This window comes from Magnolia sinica, chromosome 6 (genome assembly GCF_029962835.1).
Source record: "Magnolia sinica isolate HGM2019 chromosome 6, MsV1, whole genome shotgun sequence".
Taxonomy (NCBI): Eukaryota; Viridiplantae; Streptophyta; class Magnoliopsida; order Magnoliales; family Magnoliaceae; genus Magnolia; species Magnolia sinica.
The window spans coordinates 68,779,695-68,801,563 of NC_080578.1; the positions used below are offsets into that span (position 1 = coordinate 68,779,695).

At 40.0% G+C, this 21,869-nt stretch overlaps 1 protein-coding gene across 1 annotated transcript in view; it reads right to left on the reverse strand.

The window, feature by feature from the left end:
- Nucleotides 1–21,483, reverse strand: part of LOC131248836 (mitochondrial outer membrane protein porin of 36 kDa) — a 51,874-nt gene extending 30,391 nt beyond the window's left edge. The window contains exons 1-2 of the mRNA XM_058249313.1: nucleotides 21,231–21,483; nucleotides 21,050–21,117 (exon numbers count right to left, since the gene is read on the reverse strand). Of these exons, the coding sequence (XP_058105296.1) occupies nucleotides 21,050–21,117; nucleotides 21,231–21,279 (117 nt within the window). The 5' untranslated portion in view covers nucleotides 21,280–21,483. The remainder of the gene's footprint in view (nucleotides 1–21,049; nucleotides 21,118–21,230) is intronic.
- Nucleotides 21,484–21,869: the final 386 nt, after the last annotated feature.

Sequence of the window (21,869 nt, forward strand, 5' to 3'; positions counted from 1 at the left end):
TATGCTAGTCTATAGAAAATTTGTAATGTTCATTACTAGTAGTGATCTTTCGCCTGATTTCTTGATGCAATGAATGAATGTGATGCGCAAAGGACTCTGCAGACTCTGATGGCCTATGGGATAGTGACATAGGGACAAGATCAATAGGCTTCCTAGGCTTATAACCAGTAACGACTTCAAAAGGACTTAGACCTGTGAACCTATTGACAGAACTATTAAACGCCAACTATGCTATAAGTAGTACAGTGTCCCACGTCCTGGTGTGCTCCCCCACTAAACATCTGAGCAAACTCCCTAGGCTCCTATTGACCACCTCAGTCTGACCATCGGTCTGAGGGTGGTAGGCAGAAGAAAATTGGAGCCTAGTATTCATCATGTGCCATAGTGTCTTCCAAAAGTAACTCATGAATCGCACATCACGGTCAGACACTATGGTTTTTAGTAACCCATGCAGTTTGACAACCTCACTAAAGAACAGCTCCGCAAAATGAGATGCGTCGGAGGTCTCAGAACAAGGAATGAAGTGGACCATTTTAGAAAAACGGTCTACGACAACAAATATGGAATCGTGTTTCTGAATAGTCTTGGGGAGTCCAAGCACGAAATCCATATTGATGTCCTGTCAAGCGATGAATGAAACTGGCAAAGGTGTGTATAATCCTGTATTTTGTTTTTTTTGCTTTGCCAGTTGACAAGTACAACATTGCCCTATAATTTTGGCCACGTCTCGCTTGAGGCTTTGGCCAATGAAACCTATCCTCCACTAGGGCAATGGTCTTGTCTCGACCGAAATGACCCGCGACCCCTCCTGAGTATAACTCCCAGGCAAGAAAATCGTGGAAGTGCGAGGTATGCACAAGCGGTCACTCCTAAACAAATATCCGTCTAAAATCAAGTATACTCTGCTAACTCCTAACGGACTCTCTAATAACGATGCGTACACGACTCCAAAATCTGGACACTCAAAATAATTTTCTTTAATACGCTTAAGGCCCGTGACTTCGACACTCATGGAATTGAGTAACGCGACTCAACAACTCAACGCATCGGCAGGCTTATTCTCTACACCGGCCTTGTGCTTAAGCACAAAAGTGTACTCTTGAAGAAATTAAACCCACTTGTCATGCCTAGGGTTTAATTTCTTCTGAGAGTTCAGGTATCTTAAGGCCTCGTGATTTGAGAATAAGACGAGTTCTTGTGGCAATAGGTAATGACGCTAATGGCGCAGTGATTACACTAACGCATAGAGCTCTTTGTCATAGGTGGAATATTTTTATTTCGCTTCATTCAGTTTCTCACTAAAAAAGGTGACAGGGTGCCCCTCCTGACTAAGTACTCCTATGCATACTCCTGACGTGTCACATACGACTTCAAAAGCTTTTGAAAAATCCGGAAGTCGCGTGACTGGAACTTCGGTCATCTTGACCTTCGTCTCCATGAAGGCCTTCGAGACTGCCTTTGTCCATTGAAACTCTTCCTTTTTTATGCAATCCATGATGAGAGCCATAATGGAACTAAAGCCTCGAATGAACCGCCTATAGAAGGTGGCTAAGCCGTGAAAGCTACGCGCCTCATGAATATTGCGGGGTTCAGGCCAATTAACGATCTTGACCTTCTCGGGATCCGCCGATACACTCTCAGCTGACACAACAAAATCTAAGAAGATAACACTACTAGAAAAAAAACGTACACTTCTTTAGGTTGGTGTAAAATTTCTCGACTCTAAGGATCCCACAAACCTGTCTCAAATGGTTGAGGTGTTGTTCCTTGGTCATGTTATAAATCAAAATATCATCAAAGTATACGACCAGAAATTTCCCCATGAAGGGCCTCAACACTTGGTTCATCACACACGTGAAAGTGTTTGGGGCGTTACTCAACCCAAAAGGCATAACTAGCCACTCATATAGCCCATCCTTTGTCTTGAAGGCCGTCTTCCACTCATCACCAGGGCGTACATGGATTTGGTGATAACCACTTTTGAGGTCAATTTTCGAAAAGATAGTAGCATTGGCCATCATATCCAACATGCCATCAAGACACAGTATAGGAAACCGGTACTTGACTGTGATTTTGTTGATGGCCCTACTATCAACACACATCCTCCATGTGCCATCCTTCTTAGGTGTAAGAAGGGCGAGCACGGCACACGGGCTCATGCTCTCTCGATTGAAACCCTTTTCTAGGAGCTCGTCAATCTATCTCTTCAACTCAGCATGCTCCTTTGGGTTCATTTTGTAATGAGGGAGGTTTGGTAGAGTCGCCCTAAGGACTAGATCAATGCATGTTGTATATCCCTCATGGGGGGAAGCTCATTCGGTAGATCATCAGGAAAGACATCACGAAACTCATGCACTACTTGAATGGCCTCAGTGGGTAACTCTACACTAGCCTCTGGTATACTTTCCCTAGCCACAAGGGCGTATACCATCGAGTGCGCCTCCATTTCTCGCTCAGAGTCTTTGGCATTTAGAATATGGAGAGGTTTGGACTTGGACTACGACTCCTTCAATTCTTTTAAGCCGCTCACACCACTCTGCGTGGTGGACTCCTTTCCAGTCGTGTTCTTGGGTGGCAGTGGATTTAGCTTGACCTTCTTGCCCTCGAACCAAAATATACACACGTTCGAACGGCCAAATATGGTTACATCCCTGTCATAGAGCCACGGTCTGCCTAGAATGATATAGCCCACATCCATGGGAACAATATCACACCAAAGTGTCTTTATAAGATCCAAACTGAATAGGAACAAGACAACGGTGTGAGACTGGAATGGAAGTTTCATCAACCCAGGACACCCTATAGGGTTGAGGATGGGCTACAAGCTTCAAGCCCAAACGGATCACAGTGCTAGTTGATGCCACATTGACACAACTACCACTATCCACGATCATCTTACAGCTCTTTTCCCCACATTTTGCATAAGTATAGAAGATCGTGTTACGGCGCCAATCGTCAGTGTTCTTGCTCAAAGGCGCAATGCACAACTGTGAGGGTCGCAAACTCTTGCGCTCCCTCTTCCTCATCACTGGAGTTTCTATTGGCTCATATTCTTCCTCTCTTGTGCCGCACCGGTGGGCAAAGTGACCAAACCCTTGACACCTAAAACACGTAGTTGCTCCACTCTTATGTAAGCTAAACCCGATAACTTCTTTACCCTTATCATCCTTGGGTCTGGGCTGAAAATTACTGGAAGGTTTGTTTTGGTATCTAGTGTTAGGCTTAACCCCAGAAGGGTTGGCCTTAGCGCCACAATCACGAAACTCAAATCGCCTTCCCACAGATACTTTGAGGTATTGCTCAACCTCCAACATTACTTGATACAACTGTTCAATAGTGTCTATGTCTTTGGCGAGCAATTCTCTCATAATGTCAGTACGGAGGCCCGTTTTAAATCGAGGATCCTCATCAACTTCACACCCAGTCAAGTACTCTTCAAACTTCTCAATGTATTCCGCCACACTCATGGCGCCCTGTCGAAGAGACTGCCATTCCTCAATCAACCGTAAGTGATAAGAGAAAGGGAGGTACTTCTCCTTAAGTGTTTCTTTCATTCTCCCCAATGGACTATTGGGAGCATCCTCGCTCTTTCTTTCTTTCGCTCTACAACAGCCCAAAACTTCTTTATTTGGCCCACAAGTTTCATCTTGGCAAATCGAACTCGACGAGCATCCGACATTTCATACCACTCAAAATAGTGGTCCATATCCGCCAACCAGTCTAAAAAGGCTTTAGGGTCCAAGTGGCCATCAAACATAGGGGCATCTACTTTAACTCCCTTGAGGAGTTGCGCATCTGGGTCATATTGATCATGATGTCCCTTGCGGGGTGGGTGCACAGGTGCGCGCCCATGACCAATTCCTTAGCCACTTCCATTCCTTGGTCTAACCTCCTGACCACCTGCCTGAGATTGGGCATCTTCCCCAATGGTGGGGTTTGCCCCAGCGGAGGTATCTAATTGGGTAACGGGCACATTAAACTGCTCAAAGCGTTGGTCCATATGATGTTCCAAGCGCTTACACAAAGACTCAAACTGCTAGGTCAACTTGTTCATTGACTCTTGCAATTGCTCCATGTTTAGTGTTGGGTGCAAGCCAAAACCACGACCCGTACGTGTGGGCATACAACAAGGTGTCCCGTATCGGTATCGGTTGGCGTAACGGTGACCTCCAAAACCGATACGGATACGGGGGCGTAACGGTGATACGGGGGCGTAACGGCCCGTAACGGTGCAAAATTTTTTTTTTTGTCAAAAAAATATGAAAAAATATGGATTAAATCCGGAATATTCTATGCATTCCAAATATGCATTCATTTATAAATTGGAACATGTTTATGGTGGTGTAACGGTCCACTCTTTGGTGAGAAGTTGTATCGGACTGTCTGATGAATTTATGAACCAGATAACCTGAATTTGACTACAAAATTCATATATTTAATTTTCTAACTATCTACTATCAATGATAGATATATTAGAATGAGTATAATATGAAAATATCTTACATTTAGGTGTTTGCAATTATTTTTGAGGGCCAAAATTCATGCGTAAATAGAAAAAAATATAAAAAAAAAATATAAAATGGCACCCCAAATATGTAAAATGCACATTAACATGTTCTACTATGATTAACACATCATATGACATCATTAAAACAGCAAAAGAATCATTAAAAAATGATTTTTCGAATTTTCAAAAAAAAGGCCGAAATAAATGCGTAAATAGAAAAAAATATTAAAAAAATATAAAATGGCACCCCAAATATGTAAATTGCACATTAACATGTTCTACTATGATTAACACATCATATGACATCATTAAAACAGCAAAAGAATCATTAAAAAATGATTTTTCGAATTTTCAAAAAAAGGGCCGAAATAAATGCGTAAATAGAAAAAAATATAAAAAAAATATAAAATGGCACCCCAAATCTGTAAAATGCATATTAACATGTTCTACTATGATTAACACGTCATATGGCATCATTAAAACAGCAAAAGAATCATTAAAAAATGATTTTTCAAATTTTCAAAAAAAGGGCCAAAATAAATGCGTAAATAGAAAAAAATATATAAAATGGCACCCCAAATCTGTAAAATGCACATTAACATGTTCTACTATGATTAACACATCATATGATGTCATTAAAACAGCAAAAGAATCATTAAAAATGATTTTTCGAATTTTCAGAAAAGGGCCAAAATAAATGCGTAAATAGAAAAAAATATTAAAAAAATATAAAATGGCACCCCAAATCTGTAAAATGCACATTAACATGTTCTACTATGATTAACACATCAAATGGCATGATTAAAACAGCAAAACAACCATTAAAATTTGATTTTTCGAATTTTAAAAAAAGGGGCCAAAATTCATGCGTAAATAGAAAAAAATATAAAAAAATTATTAAATGGCACCCCAAATCTGTAAAATGCACATTAACATGTTCTACTATGATTAACACATCATATGACATGATTAAAACAGCAAAACATATTAAAAAAAGTATAAATACCTATTTTTGACGAATTTCTGAAAAATGGCCCACCGAGCTTTGATTCAAAAAAATCTGTAATATAATGTGTTTTTATCTCAAATACCTAGCCAAGGTTGGTCGAAATTAGTAGTAGAAGGAGTGAGAAACAGTTTGGAAGCAAGAGGTTTCAAAAAAACAGCAAAAACAGAGCTTAAAATGAAAAAAAAAAAGTTACCGTTACGGGCCCGTAACGGCCCGTTACGGCCGTTACACCCCGTAACGGGCCCGTATCGGCCGATACGGGTACAAAATCAGGTATCGGCCGATACGGCCCTGAAACGGGTAACGGTTCGCACCGTTACCGTTACGTATCGGCCGATACGGCCGATACGTAACCGATTTGGCACACCCTGGCATACAACTACTAACTCAATGACCTTCTAATACGACTATATGCGCCTAGATGGGACTAAATGCTCCTATAGGATTATATGGGGGAAACGACACAATACTACTCAATTTCCAACACCCTATCTGTCCAAAGAATCTGTCAACAGAAAATACAACAAAGAGATGCGGATTTTCTAATAGCAGAAAATTCAACCGCTTATATCAGAAAGTATGGACCTCTAAACAACTCTATATGATGATACTTAATGCATAATGGACACAAATAAACTAAACCCTAAACATGTAATGCTTTCCCCTATAAAAACCTTGATCTCTGATACCAAATTTGATACAGGACATGAAATAAGTATGATGTGCAAGATTTTCAAGCTTTAGATCACACTAGTTCAGAAACAATTACACAAAATTCCACATCCCACACAAAAGTTCAAACACTCAATCAAGGGGAATCTTATGCGGATCCAGGCCTACACATGCTAGGGCCGGATCAATCAAAATTATACACCAAACAAGAATCAAAGAAGGGTAAATTCATCCACACATGCACAGAAGTAATTCCCCCAATCCAAAGGATTCAGAAATTTCAATTCGGGGAACCCTAAGGTTGAAGAAAGGGCATAAAATTGGGGATGGCCAAGACGTACGTGCGTGTGATCCCGGCCGCACGTGTGTGGGGCCCACTATTCAAAAAAGGCCAGCTTGGCCTTGGTCGGCCAGGGGTGGACTCCAAAACCCCCAAATATCAGCTCGATCCGATGCACGGTTTGTGCGTGGTGCTCCGCCGAAGTTTCAGCCCTCCTGTAGGGCCAAATTCTGGAAATCTGCTGTAGAGAGAAAAACGGCTGCAATAGAGGATGGATTTGAAGCGTAGATGATTGTAAGAGGAAAAACATGGATAGTAGAAGGCGGGGACGAATCGGGATAGGTATGGCTTCGCACCACGGTAGTTAGCTCTTCGAGGAAGGGAGGGTTTCACATCCAATTGAATCTCCACAACTCAGAAATTTAGAGCAAAAAAACGCAGAAATTTGATTAATCTTCAATAAATAAAAAAAAGACTACAAGGGGTGCCTATTTATAATAAAACCCTATACCCCAAAACTCGCGTCATGTGCGCAACCTATTACTTGGCGACAAAGTAATAAAAAATAATAATTAATCAAAGCAATCTAAACCACCCATGATACTCCTAATAACAATAATAAGCAAAACCCAAAGTACTAGATTAATTAGAATAGTGGGCCACGATCATGAGAACCCATGGTACAATTCACATGACTATCGGGTCTACTCCTACGAACCAAAACGCAGTCCTCTAACTAGGAGGCCCTCCCTGGACGTCATTATCAATCCAGATCTATGGTGGGGCCCTCCTTGCGTACGTGCATAAGGAGGGTGTGCATGTGCACGTGAAGTCCCCATCATGAAATCTTTGAAATCCCCTTTTTTTTTGGAAGAGAAACAGATCAATTTATAAAGAAAGTGCAAAGAATTACAGATTAAGCAAAAAAAGAAAGACTACCGACTTGTAAATGTTTAATACAAGAAGCCCATTCCACTACAGGGTGCTTGGCTTTGGAAGTGAACTCCTTTGCCTTGTCACGCTCATTCTAGAAACACCTTTTGTTTCTTTCCATATAGACTATATGGCAACCAACAAAAGCAACCTCCAAAGATCTCAAGCATTTCAGCCGATCCGAACACCTTGCCAAAACAAGAATAGATCCCTAATTGATTCCGCCATGACCCATGATATATCAAAAGGGCCTATGAGGGAGCTCCACACTTGACTTGTGATGAAAATGTGATTTATAGATTTAGCATTCTCCATACACATAACACACATTCGGAGTACCGTGGACCTCTTTTGGAGATTGTCAATGGTAAGAATATTTTCGCTACCTACAAGCCACCCAAAAGTTGAAATTTTTGGAGGGGCTCCATAGTGCCAAACTTATGTTGTATGCTCGCCAAAACTCCTCCCCCTCATACCTCCTATCAAACAACCACTTTAAAAGCTCGAGCAGTTAGAGGATGGTGTATCGATGTATATCAAAGGACTTTATATAACACCCGAACTTTTCAATACTCGAGTATTGAAGGTTCTCGAGTGTTACCATAAAATTTTATTTAGTATATAAATGTATATGTCACCAATTTAGCCTCCTAACCTTACATCTGTTCTCTAACTTGAATCTGACCAATTGTAGCATCCCAGATGTTACCATTTTAGCCTAGGTTCACCTTATTGTTTGATATATGTATCTCCCCTTAATTAATGAAAATTTTAACTTATTTGGTGAATAACTCTTTATCTGTAAAGATTTATATATGAGTTATTTTAAAAAAAAAACTACTTAGAAACGTGCCTATAGCCATGTAGAATCATTAGATTTCCCAAAACTCTCAAATCATCAATAATTACGAAAATGTTATTAACCTATACCCTTGAATTCTAGATCATATGATTCTCATGATGTGAAATTTTTTCCCATGCCTATCCATCATAAATTAACTATACACGTACAATTTCAGCCCTTAGATCATAGTATAAGTGGTCCAATTGACAAATCAGCCCCTTAGCCATTGATTTTGGTGTCCATCAAGTAAAGAAAGTTCGTAGGTAGTCGTAGTAGTATATTTCTCTTCATAAAAATAACTTGGATTGCCCATCATATGGACTAAGTGTGAAATATGAGAACCCCAGCTTAGTAGACTTTTCCTTAGGCACGAAATTAGTCGTTTTAGGCTTATCAACTCTTTCTAAATCTGAACCTTCCAGATTACTCACTTTCCACTGTCAATCACAACTAAAATTTGGACCACACTTTGGCCTCATATGACTACAAGATCATACAAAATTTAGACCCCGATCTATGATCCTACACCATTGAATGATAACCGCCATGAAGCCAATTCCTTTACATTGGTACGACATATGAAATTTCATATTTAGGCCTTTTCCACCATCGATCAACCACCAAATTTTATCCAACCGTTTGCCTCTCTTGACTACACAGTTCCCCCAAAAGTGGGCCCTGATCAATAAACGTGGACCATTAATTGAGATTAAGTCTGTTTTGGCACTTATTAAGAGAATTTTCAAGATAAACCAATCTAAGTCTCGAATCACGAAGAGAATTATATACCCTGGCTCTGTTCGACGACCCTGACACCGTGAACGAATTAGATTGAAATAAAGATCGCTAGAAAAGACAAATTTGAGAAACCCAATTCAAGTGGGATGCGACACACCCCCTCTCACGCGAACTCCTTTACAAAAGGGGGCGTGCGCCCCTTCTCCGCTCACAAACCCACGCACGCCCACCTTCCCAAACGTCCAAGAGAGAGAGAGGGATATATAGAGAGAGACGTCTAAGCCTAGACACGCTCATCCTTTCTCTTCCTTCTCCACACGTGTGGTGTCTCCATCTTACTCGAGCGACGTCATTGTTCATGTAAAAGTTTTCCTACTTTGAGACCTACCTAAGGTTTGTATCTAAGGCTAAGGTGAGGGATTCCTTTAAGCTTACACCAATTTAAGTTGAATTTACACATAATTCTCTTATTTTTGCATTAAAGTTGTGTATAGTTTGATTTTTAATGTGATTTTCATGCTAATAAGTTGTTGGATAATTATGAATTGTTTATTCATGGTGGAATTATGTTTGATATATGATTTTAATCATGTTAGATATATTTTGTAGGTCGGATTACAAAACTATGCCTCAAATCGTGAAACTACACGCATTCGGGTCTCAAACGGTGCATAGTTTGCGCATCCAATGGACCGGATAGTTACTTCAAAACTCATATGATTTTACTGACATTAATCTGACCTAAAATCTAGATTTTAAACCTTAGTAAAGCACGACTCACTTTTGGAGTAATTTGGACTTATCGGGTGACCCGTTTAACTCGAAATCACATTATTGTGCCTATGGATTTACTTTGAAGTGTATGGACTATTCTCTACCTTATTAGGATTTATTTTATTGTAATTTCAGATTAATTAGTCCATGAAAACACCATTAGACTTTTTATGGATTCATGTGGAGTGATAGATACAAGCCTTGCCCTTCGCTGATTTTGAGAGCAACACGTGTTTCCACTCTATATTGAGTTGGCTTTTACTCATCTCCTTATTTTTGTTGAGTTAGCCTATTTGCTACTCTTCTCTTTTATTGAGTTAGCTGATTGCTACTTTTCTATTTAATTAGGTTAGCCTTGTGCTACCTCCTTTATCTTATGGCTTAAGCATGTGTCTTGGAATTCCAAAACTCTCATGGTTCGACTTGTTTCCCCATTGATGCAACTGATGTGTTGAAGGTCTCATAACTAGTGACTTGTATGTATTTATCGTGGATGTAATGCACTCTGGGTAGTGACACTCTTGGTCGATGCATAAATCCTTGGATTTGGGTAGTGGTGCACACATCGATGTAATCCGCGATGCGTGTTACATCACCTTTCTAAAATTGGATGTCGCAATTAGTCGCTCCATGAACAAATCATGTTATGTAATTCATTCAATCCATGTGTTGTACCGTCTCAAGGTGTTACACTGTTACGTAAATCCAAGGTGGTGTTAGACACGCCGACGAATCTCCGTAGTTATAGGTAATGTTTTAAATATCGACGATATTGGCCGATATATCCCACGATATATCTTGTATCCCACCCGAGCGATACGAAATGCACAGATATTGCCGATATATCCCACATGTTTGATCTGGCGAGTAATTTCAATTTTTTATCCCTTGTTTTGTTGAAATTATGTCAAATCAATGTCAAATGGTTTTTTTTTTTTTTTCTTTTCCCTCGGAGACCCGTGTAAAATCACACACTTGGTTACAAATTCATTGGTTCTTCATGTTTTGCATGAAAAGAATCATGGAGTTGGAGCTTTAATTTCGATATCCATTGGTTCTTCTTATTCTCCATGTTTTTTTTTTTGAAATTTTCCTTCAACCAGCTGTCAATTAAGACTAATTTTGAAATTTGAGTGTAGGTGGTCCAGTTTGAGGAAAATTAAGGAAAAATCAAAATTTCTCCAATTTCTTCTAAATTACTTGCAATGTTGCACTCCAAACATGAAATCAAGCATGTATGAGGGTTGATCTACAAATTTGTTAAGTCCTCGTCAATTTTTGAAAAATAAAAATTATTTTTAATTAAAAATTAATAAAAAATCATTAAAATATATTTTTTTTCAAAATTTCCCTTCAACCAGCTGGCAATTGAGACTAATTTCAAAGTATTTAGGAGTGTTTGATGAAATGATCATCACATATACTCTAAATGTTACACATTCAATTTGAATATAGTTGCATTAGTTCAATCAAACAATGCATAGCTTAAGACCCTATACAAAGGAAACCTATTAGGTGCACTTCTTTCTTGAGATGTTATCATTTAAAAGTGTGTATTAAGGTCTTTTTCAAACAATCCCTGAAGTTTCGTTGAAAAATTCAACCATTTTCCCAATTTCCCCATGTTTCCCAAAAAGTGATAAATTATCCAATACAAACGATATATCTCGTGTGATAACCAATATGTATCTGTATCCTAAGGATGCGATACGTAACGCGATACCGATATTTGGAACACTATTTATAGGATGCGAAGTGAGCCAGATTTTTATGAATTATATTCCACAATATGGTGGTCACTATGTATGGTGAGTCACATACACTATGCTAGGCATGCATTCATGTAAATTTGGTTGCACATATCGATACCACTCGTAATGGTGGAATACGAGGTATATCGGAACCCTTACATTGCTATTTTGATGAATCACTTGAATTATTGTTAATCTTAAAGGACAACTATCACTATGAGTAGGGCGTTGACCCTCTCCAACCATACAGATGATGTAGGTGATACACGGGCTGAAGATATGGGCGAAGCATGATCTCCTTATGAAAGACTACGAGTGACGTGGGATTATGTTGTTGATGCTTTCATTTTAATTTAGCTTTATTTATGTTTCATGCTGCGAATTTGCATATGTGTAATAAGCTCCCACCTGAGTGAGCATTAAATGATTAGTTGAACTTTTATATTTAAATGGAATAAGATTTATAATATGGTTGGTTTTATTTTCATGAACAGGTGCCTTCATTAATGTGATCTGAAAAAGAAAGAAAAAAAGGTGCAGTTATGGGCGAAGCATGATCTCCTTATGATGTAGGTGATACACGGGCTGAAGATATGGGCGAAGCATGATCTCCTTATGAAAGACTACGAGTGACGTGGGATTATGTTGTTGATGCTTTCATTTTAATTTAGCTTTATTTATGTTTCATGCTGCGAATTTGCATATGTGTAATAAGCTCCCACCTGAGTGAGCATTAAATGATTAGTTGAACTTTTATATTTAAATGGAATAAGATTTATAATATGGTTGGTTTTATTTTCATGAACAGGTGCCTTCATTAATGTGATCTGAAAAAGAAAGAAAAAAAGGTGCAATTATGAAGTATTCATTCTTCATTCATTTCACTAACACCCAGAATTTTCGAGCACGTTTGCACTCGGGCCGCGAAAACTCGGGGCGTTATACTTTAACACTTCTCCGCACGTGCAGGGTGGAACTCTGCACGGGAACATACTAGCCAAGGGTGGAGGGACACAACTCACACCATAAACGGCCCCTCATGGGAGAATATATCAGGGAGACATTCATTGCTCCCGAGATTCGAACACAAGACCTTTCACTTTGATACCGGATCAAACAACCACTTACTCTAAAAGCTCAAGCCATTAGAGGATGGTGTATCAATGTATATTAAGAGACTTTAACACCTTCAAAGGGACTCGTAAAATGACCAAATCGAGAAGCATCCCGACTTATCTTTTAGCCACACCATCCTATCCTCTTCTTCATTAATCGAAACGTAAGCTTGAAGGCAATTGAGGAGCTTCACAAATTCTTCAATTTCCTCATCTAGGATATTCCTTCAACAAGGCGGCGTCCACGCCACCTGGAACCCTATGACAACGAAACACTTAGAAACCTTTATATCCCTTTCCAATACTAGACGGGCCACTCTCAGGAAAGGTTTTTAGAGGGATGTGTCTCCAACCCATACATCCTCCCAGAATCTGATTATCTCCCCATTTCTGCTCACAAAGTCGATGCCTTCACTAAAACTAGACTTTGAGCCTTGCAACTACCCTACCAAATCCATGATGCTTTATAAAGATAAGTCTTTTACACCCCTCCTACTAGGCACCCATACTTGCCTTTCATAACTCGCCATAAGGCATTCTCTTTTGTACCACCTAGAGATGAAATCTTCTCCTGTCCCCCAATCTCCATCATAATAAATCGCATCTCACCTTTTCCAACTTGGCTAAAACCAACTTCAGGCATCTAAATAAGGATATATCATAACAGGAGTTTTGACAAAACTGCTTTTATAATAGTGATCCGACCACCTAGAGAGATCGAATTTTCCACTTCGATAATTTTCTTTCAAACCTCTCTACCACCACATCCCATAAACGCCTTGCTAGCCTCCTAATACATAGGGAGAGCCCCAAATAGGACGAAGGGAAAGCTCCCGCATGGCAACCGAATATCCCTACCAACCACTCTACTTCCTCCTTGGGAATATGCACCCCTAACATCTCACTCTTAGCAATGTTGGCTTTAAGATCCGAAACCGCTTCAAACATTGAATCACCATCCTAAGATTTTCTACCACATCCTCATTTGAAATCCCCTTAATATTGTTCAATTTTGTATACACTCAGCGTTCAAGATGCTAGGGACCGCTATCTCGCAGTTAGGAGTTAGGAGGCATCTTTTTTTAAGGCAACAATTTTATTAAAAAACAACACAAAAGGTGAAAAAGAATACAATGCACAAAACGAAAATGTAAAAAACTACAACCCCAAAAGGACAATGAGAGTGCAAGCATCCAGATCCTTGATTCCAGATGCTCATTCAAGCACCCAAGTCTTGGCCTTCCGAATTTGCTTTATTTTTAAAACAGTGCCTATTGCTTTCTCCCCATAATGCCCAAAGGCATGTCATCGCCACTAACCACCAAGCAACCTTCGCTTCCTTTTCAATTCCGCCTTCGTACCAAGAATCCAAAAATGAGGGAAGGGACTTTGGCACAACACAAGAAATGTTAAGGGACGAAAGGAAGAAGTCCCACACCTTCCTCGCAAAAGGGGCAATGAATAAATAAGTTATCGACCGACTCAGCATCCCTTTTACACAAGATACAAATGTTGGAAGCACCATTCCTTTTTTTGGGAAGGTAATCCATGGTGAGCACTCTATTCCTTCCTGCTAGCCACACAAAAGCATCAGCCTTCAGAGGGGCACCATATTTCCAAAACCCATAATTGTGGAAAGAGGAGATGGGGGAGAAGGTGAGGGTTCTATAGAAGGAATGGACCGAGAATCTCTTGAGCTATGAGCTTTCCACACCATCACATCCTTCGTCGTTCATCTACCACAGTGTATTTCAATTTCCCCAACGATTTTAAGAAAGTCTCCGTCTCCTCGTCCGATAAACCTTTACGACTTGGTGGCGTCCACACAATCCCTTCTCTATCCTTGGAGTAACAAGGAGCATCTGAGAAGTTTTTGTTGGGAGATAAAATGGCCAAACTTGAAAAAGCATCCCTTTATAACAAACAATCATCCAAAGATCCTCCCAAAAACGGATGCGAGTTCCTTCTTCCGCAACAAACAAAACACCTTCTTTAAACTTAGCCACCACCGAAAGGATAGCCCTCCATAACCCTAAGGCTTTGTATCTCAATAAATCTTTGATCCACCAACCACCCGAACTCGTACCATACTTTGTAGCAACCGCCTCCCTCCATAAGCTCTTACCTCACGTGGCGAATCTCCACAACCATTTTGCCAACACTAGATCCATATGTTCCAAGACCCGCACACCGCCCCCTTCTGAGTGGGGCTTGCACACATCCTTCCATCTTAAAAGGTGGAAGTTCTTCCGCGATTCTTTGCCGCTCCATAGAAAATCCCATCTCAACTTTTTGAGCTTGGCCAGAACTGATTTAGGACATTAAAAGAGTGACATAAAATATAATGGCATATTGGAGAAAGTCGTTTTTATCAAAGTTAAGCAACCCCCGCAGAATATGTGCCAACTCTTCTCTGAAGATAGCTTTCTTTTGATCCTTTCGATAAATGAATCCCAAAAATGTTTGGTTGGTTGGTTTCCCAATGCAAAGCAGCAAGCCAAGATAAGTGGTAGGAAAAGTTCCAACACCACAACCAAACCTTTCCACAAGTTGTTGCACCTCTACATCCGATAAATGGATCCCGAGCAATTCATATTTAGAGGAATTTACCTTCAGGCTTGAAACTACTTTAAAGCATACGATTATTTTGCTCAAGTCTTTGACCATATCTTCATTCGATTCGCAAAACAGGATCGTACCATCCGCAAATTGAAGTTGAGTAATGGACCCGATCGTGCCACCATAAAACTCCTGACTAACCCCGCTTCTTGACCTTTTAGAATCATCATACTCAGAGCCTCAACAACAAACACAAACAAGAAAGGGGATAGAGGGTCACATTGACGCAAACCTCTAGAGCCTTAAAAAGCTTTTAAGAGTTCCATTAACAAGGACCGGAAAAAACATCAAGTTAACACCTTCCTGGATCAAAGACATCCACTTCTGGCCACATACAAACCGCCCCAAATGTCCAAGAAATCCCAACCAACGTGATTTAGGCCTTCTCTAAATGTAATTTGCATGCCACCTACAAATAACCTTCTTTGTATTTAGAATCTATACATTTGTGCACTAACAATGCACAATCCAAAATTTGCCTTTACACCACAAAGGCGCTCTGATTCTCTGAGATAACCAAAGCAAGGATATCCTGGAACCTTGAAGCAAGAATCTTTGCAAGAATTTTGTATGGAGTCCCAAGAAGGTTAACAGGTCCGAGGTCTTTCAAATTTGTAGCACCTTTAACCTTTGGATAAGCGCAATATAAGAAGCCCCCAATTCCTTACACAACCTTCCTCTTTCAAAATGCTCTTCCACAAAAGCAATAACCTCATGTTTAACCTCACTCCAAAAGACATGGACAAAAGCCAAGGGAAAGCCATCCAACCCCGAGGCTTTATCTCTCCTAAGAGAGTCGACCACTGCTTTCACTTCCTCCTTCAAAACCAATCTTCTGAGAGCCAATGCTTGAGCTTTCGATAGCCTATAAAAGTCCACATTTCCCAATAAAGGTTGCTCCCAAGTCTCCCCTATCAGCAATTGTTCGTAAAAGTTCACTACAAAACTACAGATTTGAGCCTTGTCCACCACCCTTATGCTATTAATCATCAAACTGCCAATATGATTGTTTCTCGCTCTTGCACTTGCCATGTTATGGAAAAACTACATGTTCCTGTCCCTTTCTTACAACCATGCTGCTCGAGATCTTTAGGGCCATTTTATTTCCTCTTCCTTGACCCCTCTTGCATATTGTGAACCTAAATCTAACCTTCTTAATACTTCAACTTCTGAAATCTAACCCCCTTCCTCTTTTAAATCCAAATCGTTAGGTTTTGCAAGAATAGCATCATTTTATCGCTCCCTACTGCCTGTGAACTCCTCCTTCCAAGCATTGAGCTTCCCTTTTAGAAAATGAAGTGTTTGACTTAAAATGAAACCCGCATATCCTTCCACTTTGAACGAAGCCTTGACTTTTTTATTCTTCCCCCCCCCCCCCCCCCCCAAAAGGACAAAACGGTCTCGGCCCCCAGTTGTCTTCTTCTGCATCCAACATGACGGGTTTATGATCGGAAGCAGGACGTGGAAGCACAATCTGTTTGGAGATGCGGAATTTCTTTATGCAGTCCACCAAACAAGAAACCTGTTTATACATGACATAACTAGGTAGCCCTAACCATAAGACCAAGTGAATAAAGCTCCTCCCAGGCAAGGTGTCCCGTATCGGTATCGGTTGGCATAACGGTGCCCTCCAAAACCGATACGGATACGGGGGAGTAACGGCCCGTAACGGTGCAAAAAAAAAAAATTACAAAAAAATATGAAAAAATATGGATTAAATCCGGAATATTCTAAGCATTCCAAATATGCATTCATTTATAAATTGGAACATGTTTATGGTGGTGTAACGGTCCACTCTTTGGTGAGAAGTTGTATCGGACTGTCTAATGAATTTATGAACCAAATAACCTGAATTTGACTACAAAATTTATATATTTAATTTATATACTTAACAACTTGATATCATTTCTCCCAATAGTTCTTTAAAAAAATGAAATTAAATTCAGGTAGATGGCGTTGCCAATTTGGGGCTGACTTGGAGGACCAATCTATACACCAAATCGGCCTCAAATTCATGCAATTTATTGTCATTATCCTACTTATGAATTGGTGGACATTTATTGAATAGTGAATCATGAAAAAAAATCAAAAGACCCTATTTTAAAAAATAAAAGTCCACAAATTAACAATTAAAACTATTCAAACAATTTGATTTTGGCATTGTGAGTTAGCAATTGCAGTTCATAATTTAATTACTAAATTTTAAGTTAATATATGTCTCGTGTACAATTTTTTAAGGGTTAAATTAGGCGGGACTCGGATTGTGAAGTGTAGCACACGTGTCAAAATTTTTTGGGCCCCACCCGTGATGAATGTGTTATATCCACACCATCCATCCATTTTGCCAAATAATTTTAGAGCATGAGCCCAAAAATGAGGCACATCCAAAGCTCAGGTGGACTGCACCATAAGAAACAACACTGATTAAACGTTCACCATTAAAAATTTACTGGGGGCTACAAAAGTTTTAGATCAAGCAGACATTTGTGTTTTCTCTTCATCCACGTCAATGTGACCCAATTAATAGGTTAGATTGAAAATAAACATTACAATGGACCTTAAGAAATTTTGAATGGTGAGCATTCTATAACCACTATTTCCTATGGTGTGGTCCACATGAGATTTCGATATTATTAATTTTTTAGATCCTGATGTAAAATGACGTGGCAAAATGGATGGACGACATGGATAAAATATATACATCATGGTGGGGCCCACTCAGGTCTGATCAAATCAGATTGGATGGAAAATAAACATTACCGTGGGCCCTACGAATTGTTTTACAGTGAAAATATTATCTCTGCTGCTATTTTTGGTGCGGTCCAGATGATCTTTGGATATAATTCATTTTTTGGGTAGTGCTCTAAAATGATCTCTGAAAATAGATGAACGGTGTGATGTAATAAATACATCACTGTGGAGCCCATATAACTTTGATCTCCTTTGAACTGTTCGTACAACTCGGAGCTCGAGGAGTGTCAACGCTCATCTTAGCGTGACACGTACCCCTAGCTGGTGGGCGGTACGCCTGAAAAAAAAAACAGAGAGGGAAACTGAAAAGAATAGAGGGAAAGAAGAGAGAAGAAAAAAGAGGGAAAGAGGGAAAGAAGAGAGAGAGAGAGAGAGAAGAAGAAGAAGAAGAGGAGGAAGAAGGCCGCAGCCGGGGCTGTAGCCGCAGAAGAAGAAGAAGAAGAAGAAGAAGAAAATAAAGGAAAACAAGTATGTTTTTTTTTTTTTAAACAGAATATGGACTCGGCCGATACGACCCCGAAACGCGTAACGGGTACCACCGTTACCATTACGTATCGGCCGTTACGGCCGATACGTAACCGTTTTGGGACACCTTGCTCCCAGGGGCAAATCCACCATTTCGTTTCGTTGCACCCAATCGGAAAAGCCTTTCATATTGGTTGTTATCTTGTTGTTCTTTAGGCCCGAGTGACATTAAAGTCACCTCCCATGCACCAAGGATGTGGCCATCTTGACCTAACGGCGTCTAACTCGTCCCACAGCATCGGCCTGTGAGAAGCCTGACATGGACCGTAGAGGGAAGAAAATGTCCAAAGAAAACAAGATGTCTTCTCCTTAAGAACAACAGAAACAGAGAAAGTCCCCACCCAAATATCCACTCTGTCCCATTTCTGTTTTCTCCAAGCAACTACGATCCCCCCTGTCGACCCAAGACACCTAATCTTTATGCTTGATCCCCCACAGATAATACATTATCTTATCATCAAGAGACTGAAGCTTCATTTCAAGGAATGTGATCACTAGCTCTTCGGACTTATGACAAATGTCCCGGATTTGCAGCCCTTTCTCCTTACACCCTAGTCCACAAACATTCCAAGATAGAATTTTCATCGAGCCACCTTCTTGCCCCCATTCCCCCTATTTAGCACATAGATCATGTTGTCTAAATCGTAGTTAATAGATGACTCCAAATTGCACAGTTCCTGCCACACCTTAAGCGATTTCCTCACTCTTGTTATTGGCTGAAATTACAGTTTCTGATGTCCACTTTAGGCGATTTCCACCCAATTCGTACCCAAAAAGGGGCAATGCACAAAAAGATGTTCAAGTGTCTCCTCATCTTATATGCACATGATGCAGATATTTGGAATCATCATAGCTCTTTTTTGCATATTATCAATGGCCGCGATGTCAGGAGAATAGATTCCACTCTTCTTGCGATGTTTGATCATTTTCTGCTTGCATCCGTCTGGAATTTTGAAGGGCCGTTGAGAGTTCAAATTTGATCATTATCCAGTGGAGAATCTTCCAATATTCGAAATTAGCATGATAAGGATCAAAATGAACATATAGAGATGGCGTAAGTGAGCGAATGTGTGTAAGCCCAGTCAAACATGATTGTTCTAGGCAGAGCGAGCCACCCACCAAGAACTTTCTTCGTTCTTACCAACCATACAAAGGCCGATATCTTAGGGGAAACATTGTAGGACCAAACAAGCTTACTATGGCCCGCCTCTCTTTGATGATAACCACCGCACACGAGAGAGTAAAACGATTTAACCGAGAAGTCGAGAACAGACCCGAGTTGTTGGCTTCCACACCAACTTTTCCGAATTGGAAGTGGTGGATACACTCACTTCCTTATCCCGAAGAAGACGCCTCACAAGGGCTCCCACACTACTACCCCTCCTATACAAGAGTTGCACTCCGCCACCATAATGGAAGGATCCCCTCCAAGAATTAAAAAAGAAAAAAGAATAATAATAATAATATGAGAATAGACCCTCCGAGTTAGCCTCCTATCCACACCCATCGACCTCTTTATAATAACATCAAAGGTTAGGATGGAGGTACTCATGTAGCCACATTGGATCATCGAATCAATAGTAATAAGCCCATTTGAAGAGGGTCATATACGACGCATCTAGAGATTCAATTAGCCAAGATTCAGAAGATGAAATTTCACCTCCCACATCGATAGGATTAGCCAGAGTGAAAATGTCCCTTATTTTTTAAAGGTCCATTACCTCCTACAAGTAAGGAAAACTTTGATGCTCTGGCAGAGTGTGATGAGTGATACACAGGCACTCAGAAATTGCACATGTGACATAATTTTAATCCAAATTAAACCATCCAGATAGTGGGCCCCTCTTTGGATGGTTTATTAAACATCATCTATACTGAAGTGATACCTTGAAATCATCAATAAGATGATATCTGAACTGACGAATGGCTACATCCAAAATAATAATAATTTGAATTCGGCAAAAAAAATTTCATAAATCACAGATTAGACATTCAACTAAAGCCATAATAATCTATCTTCGGTGGGTCCCATGATTTGGGTGGTTTAATTCGAGTTACTCTACGCCACATGTAAAAATGCAAGTGCCTATGCATCGTCCATCACAGTTTGCCAGAAAATCAAGTAACCATAACTCCCAAGCCCCATGCGAATGTTGCAGTCATCTATCTAAAACAATGAACCCTATGAGAATGCCTCCAATCTCCAAACAGCATTATAGCACCGAACCGTCTTCACGAAATCAGATATTGAACTCAAGATTTATGAGATCAGATTCGGCCGAGTTTGGCGTGATCAATGAATTCTTCAATGCCGTATGTGACTGAACCCACACTCATATCAATCCGCATATCATAGTGCATGCATTGGAATACAAACAAAACCAAACTCAAATCTTCTACCAAAGATGTAAATCATCATAATCCAAGAGTAATTTCAATAACCCTCAATAAACAAAAAATGCAAGAGAGTAATTTTAAAAAGAAGAAGAAGAAGAAGACAGACAGACAGACAGACAGACAGAGATACTCACGACTCCTGTGGAAGTGTACGTGGTGAGATTGAATTTGTGATCGCTCTGGTAATCCTTATACAGAAGATCTATACATTCAATCAAGAAAAATGGAAAAGAAAAAAAATTAAAATGGGATTCAAAAATGAAAAACTAAAATCAAAAGAGAAAAGAAGAAAAAAAAAAAAAAAAAATTTCAAACCTCTGGCTTTCTTTCCGACATCGGAATAGAGTCCTGGACCCTTAACCATTTTTATTTTTTTTTTGTTCTTCTTGCAGAGATGGAAATTTCAGAGATAGAGAGGATGACGATGATAGAAAACCCTAGTTCTAGCCCTTTTTCTTGGGAGAGGATCTGGACTTGGTTTTTTAAACGGAATCTGGACCGCCCACTCTGAAGAGGAAAATATATCTGTTTTTTCGGACCGTTAGATATAGAGTTGGGAATACGGACAGGTTACGGGAAGCATCTCGTCCTCTACCGCACCCGGAAAACAGCAAGTTCTGTGGGGCCCACTATATTGTTTCTCTAAAATCCCTAAAACCGTTCTGATTAAACGGCCACCGTTGAAACATTCGTATAGCCACGAAAGTTTGGTATCAGGCCGAGCTTAATTTTGTTTCGGTTTAGCCCAACGAAGGTTTCAACGGTGAATATTCTTTCCCCAGTTTTTCCTCTCGTGCTGTGTCGTTGGTTTTTAGAAACACCTAATATTTCGTTGCATATCTTAAAATGATCCCGTAATATGGATGGACAGCGTGAATTTTGTCATAAACATCACAATGAGCCCACATAGCTTCCCCGGTGGAACCCAGAGGGGCCACTGCGATGTTCATGAGA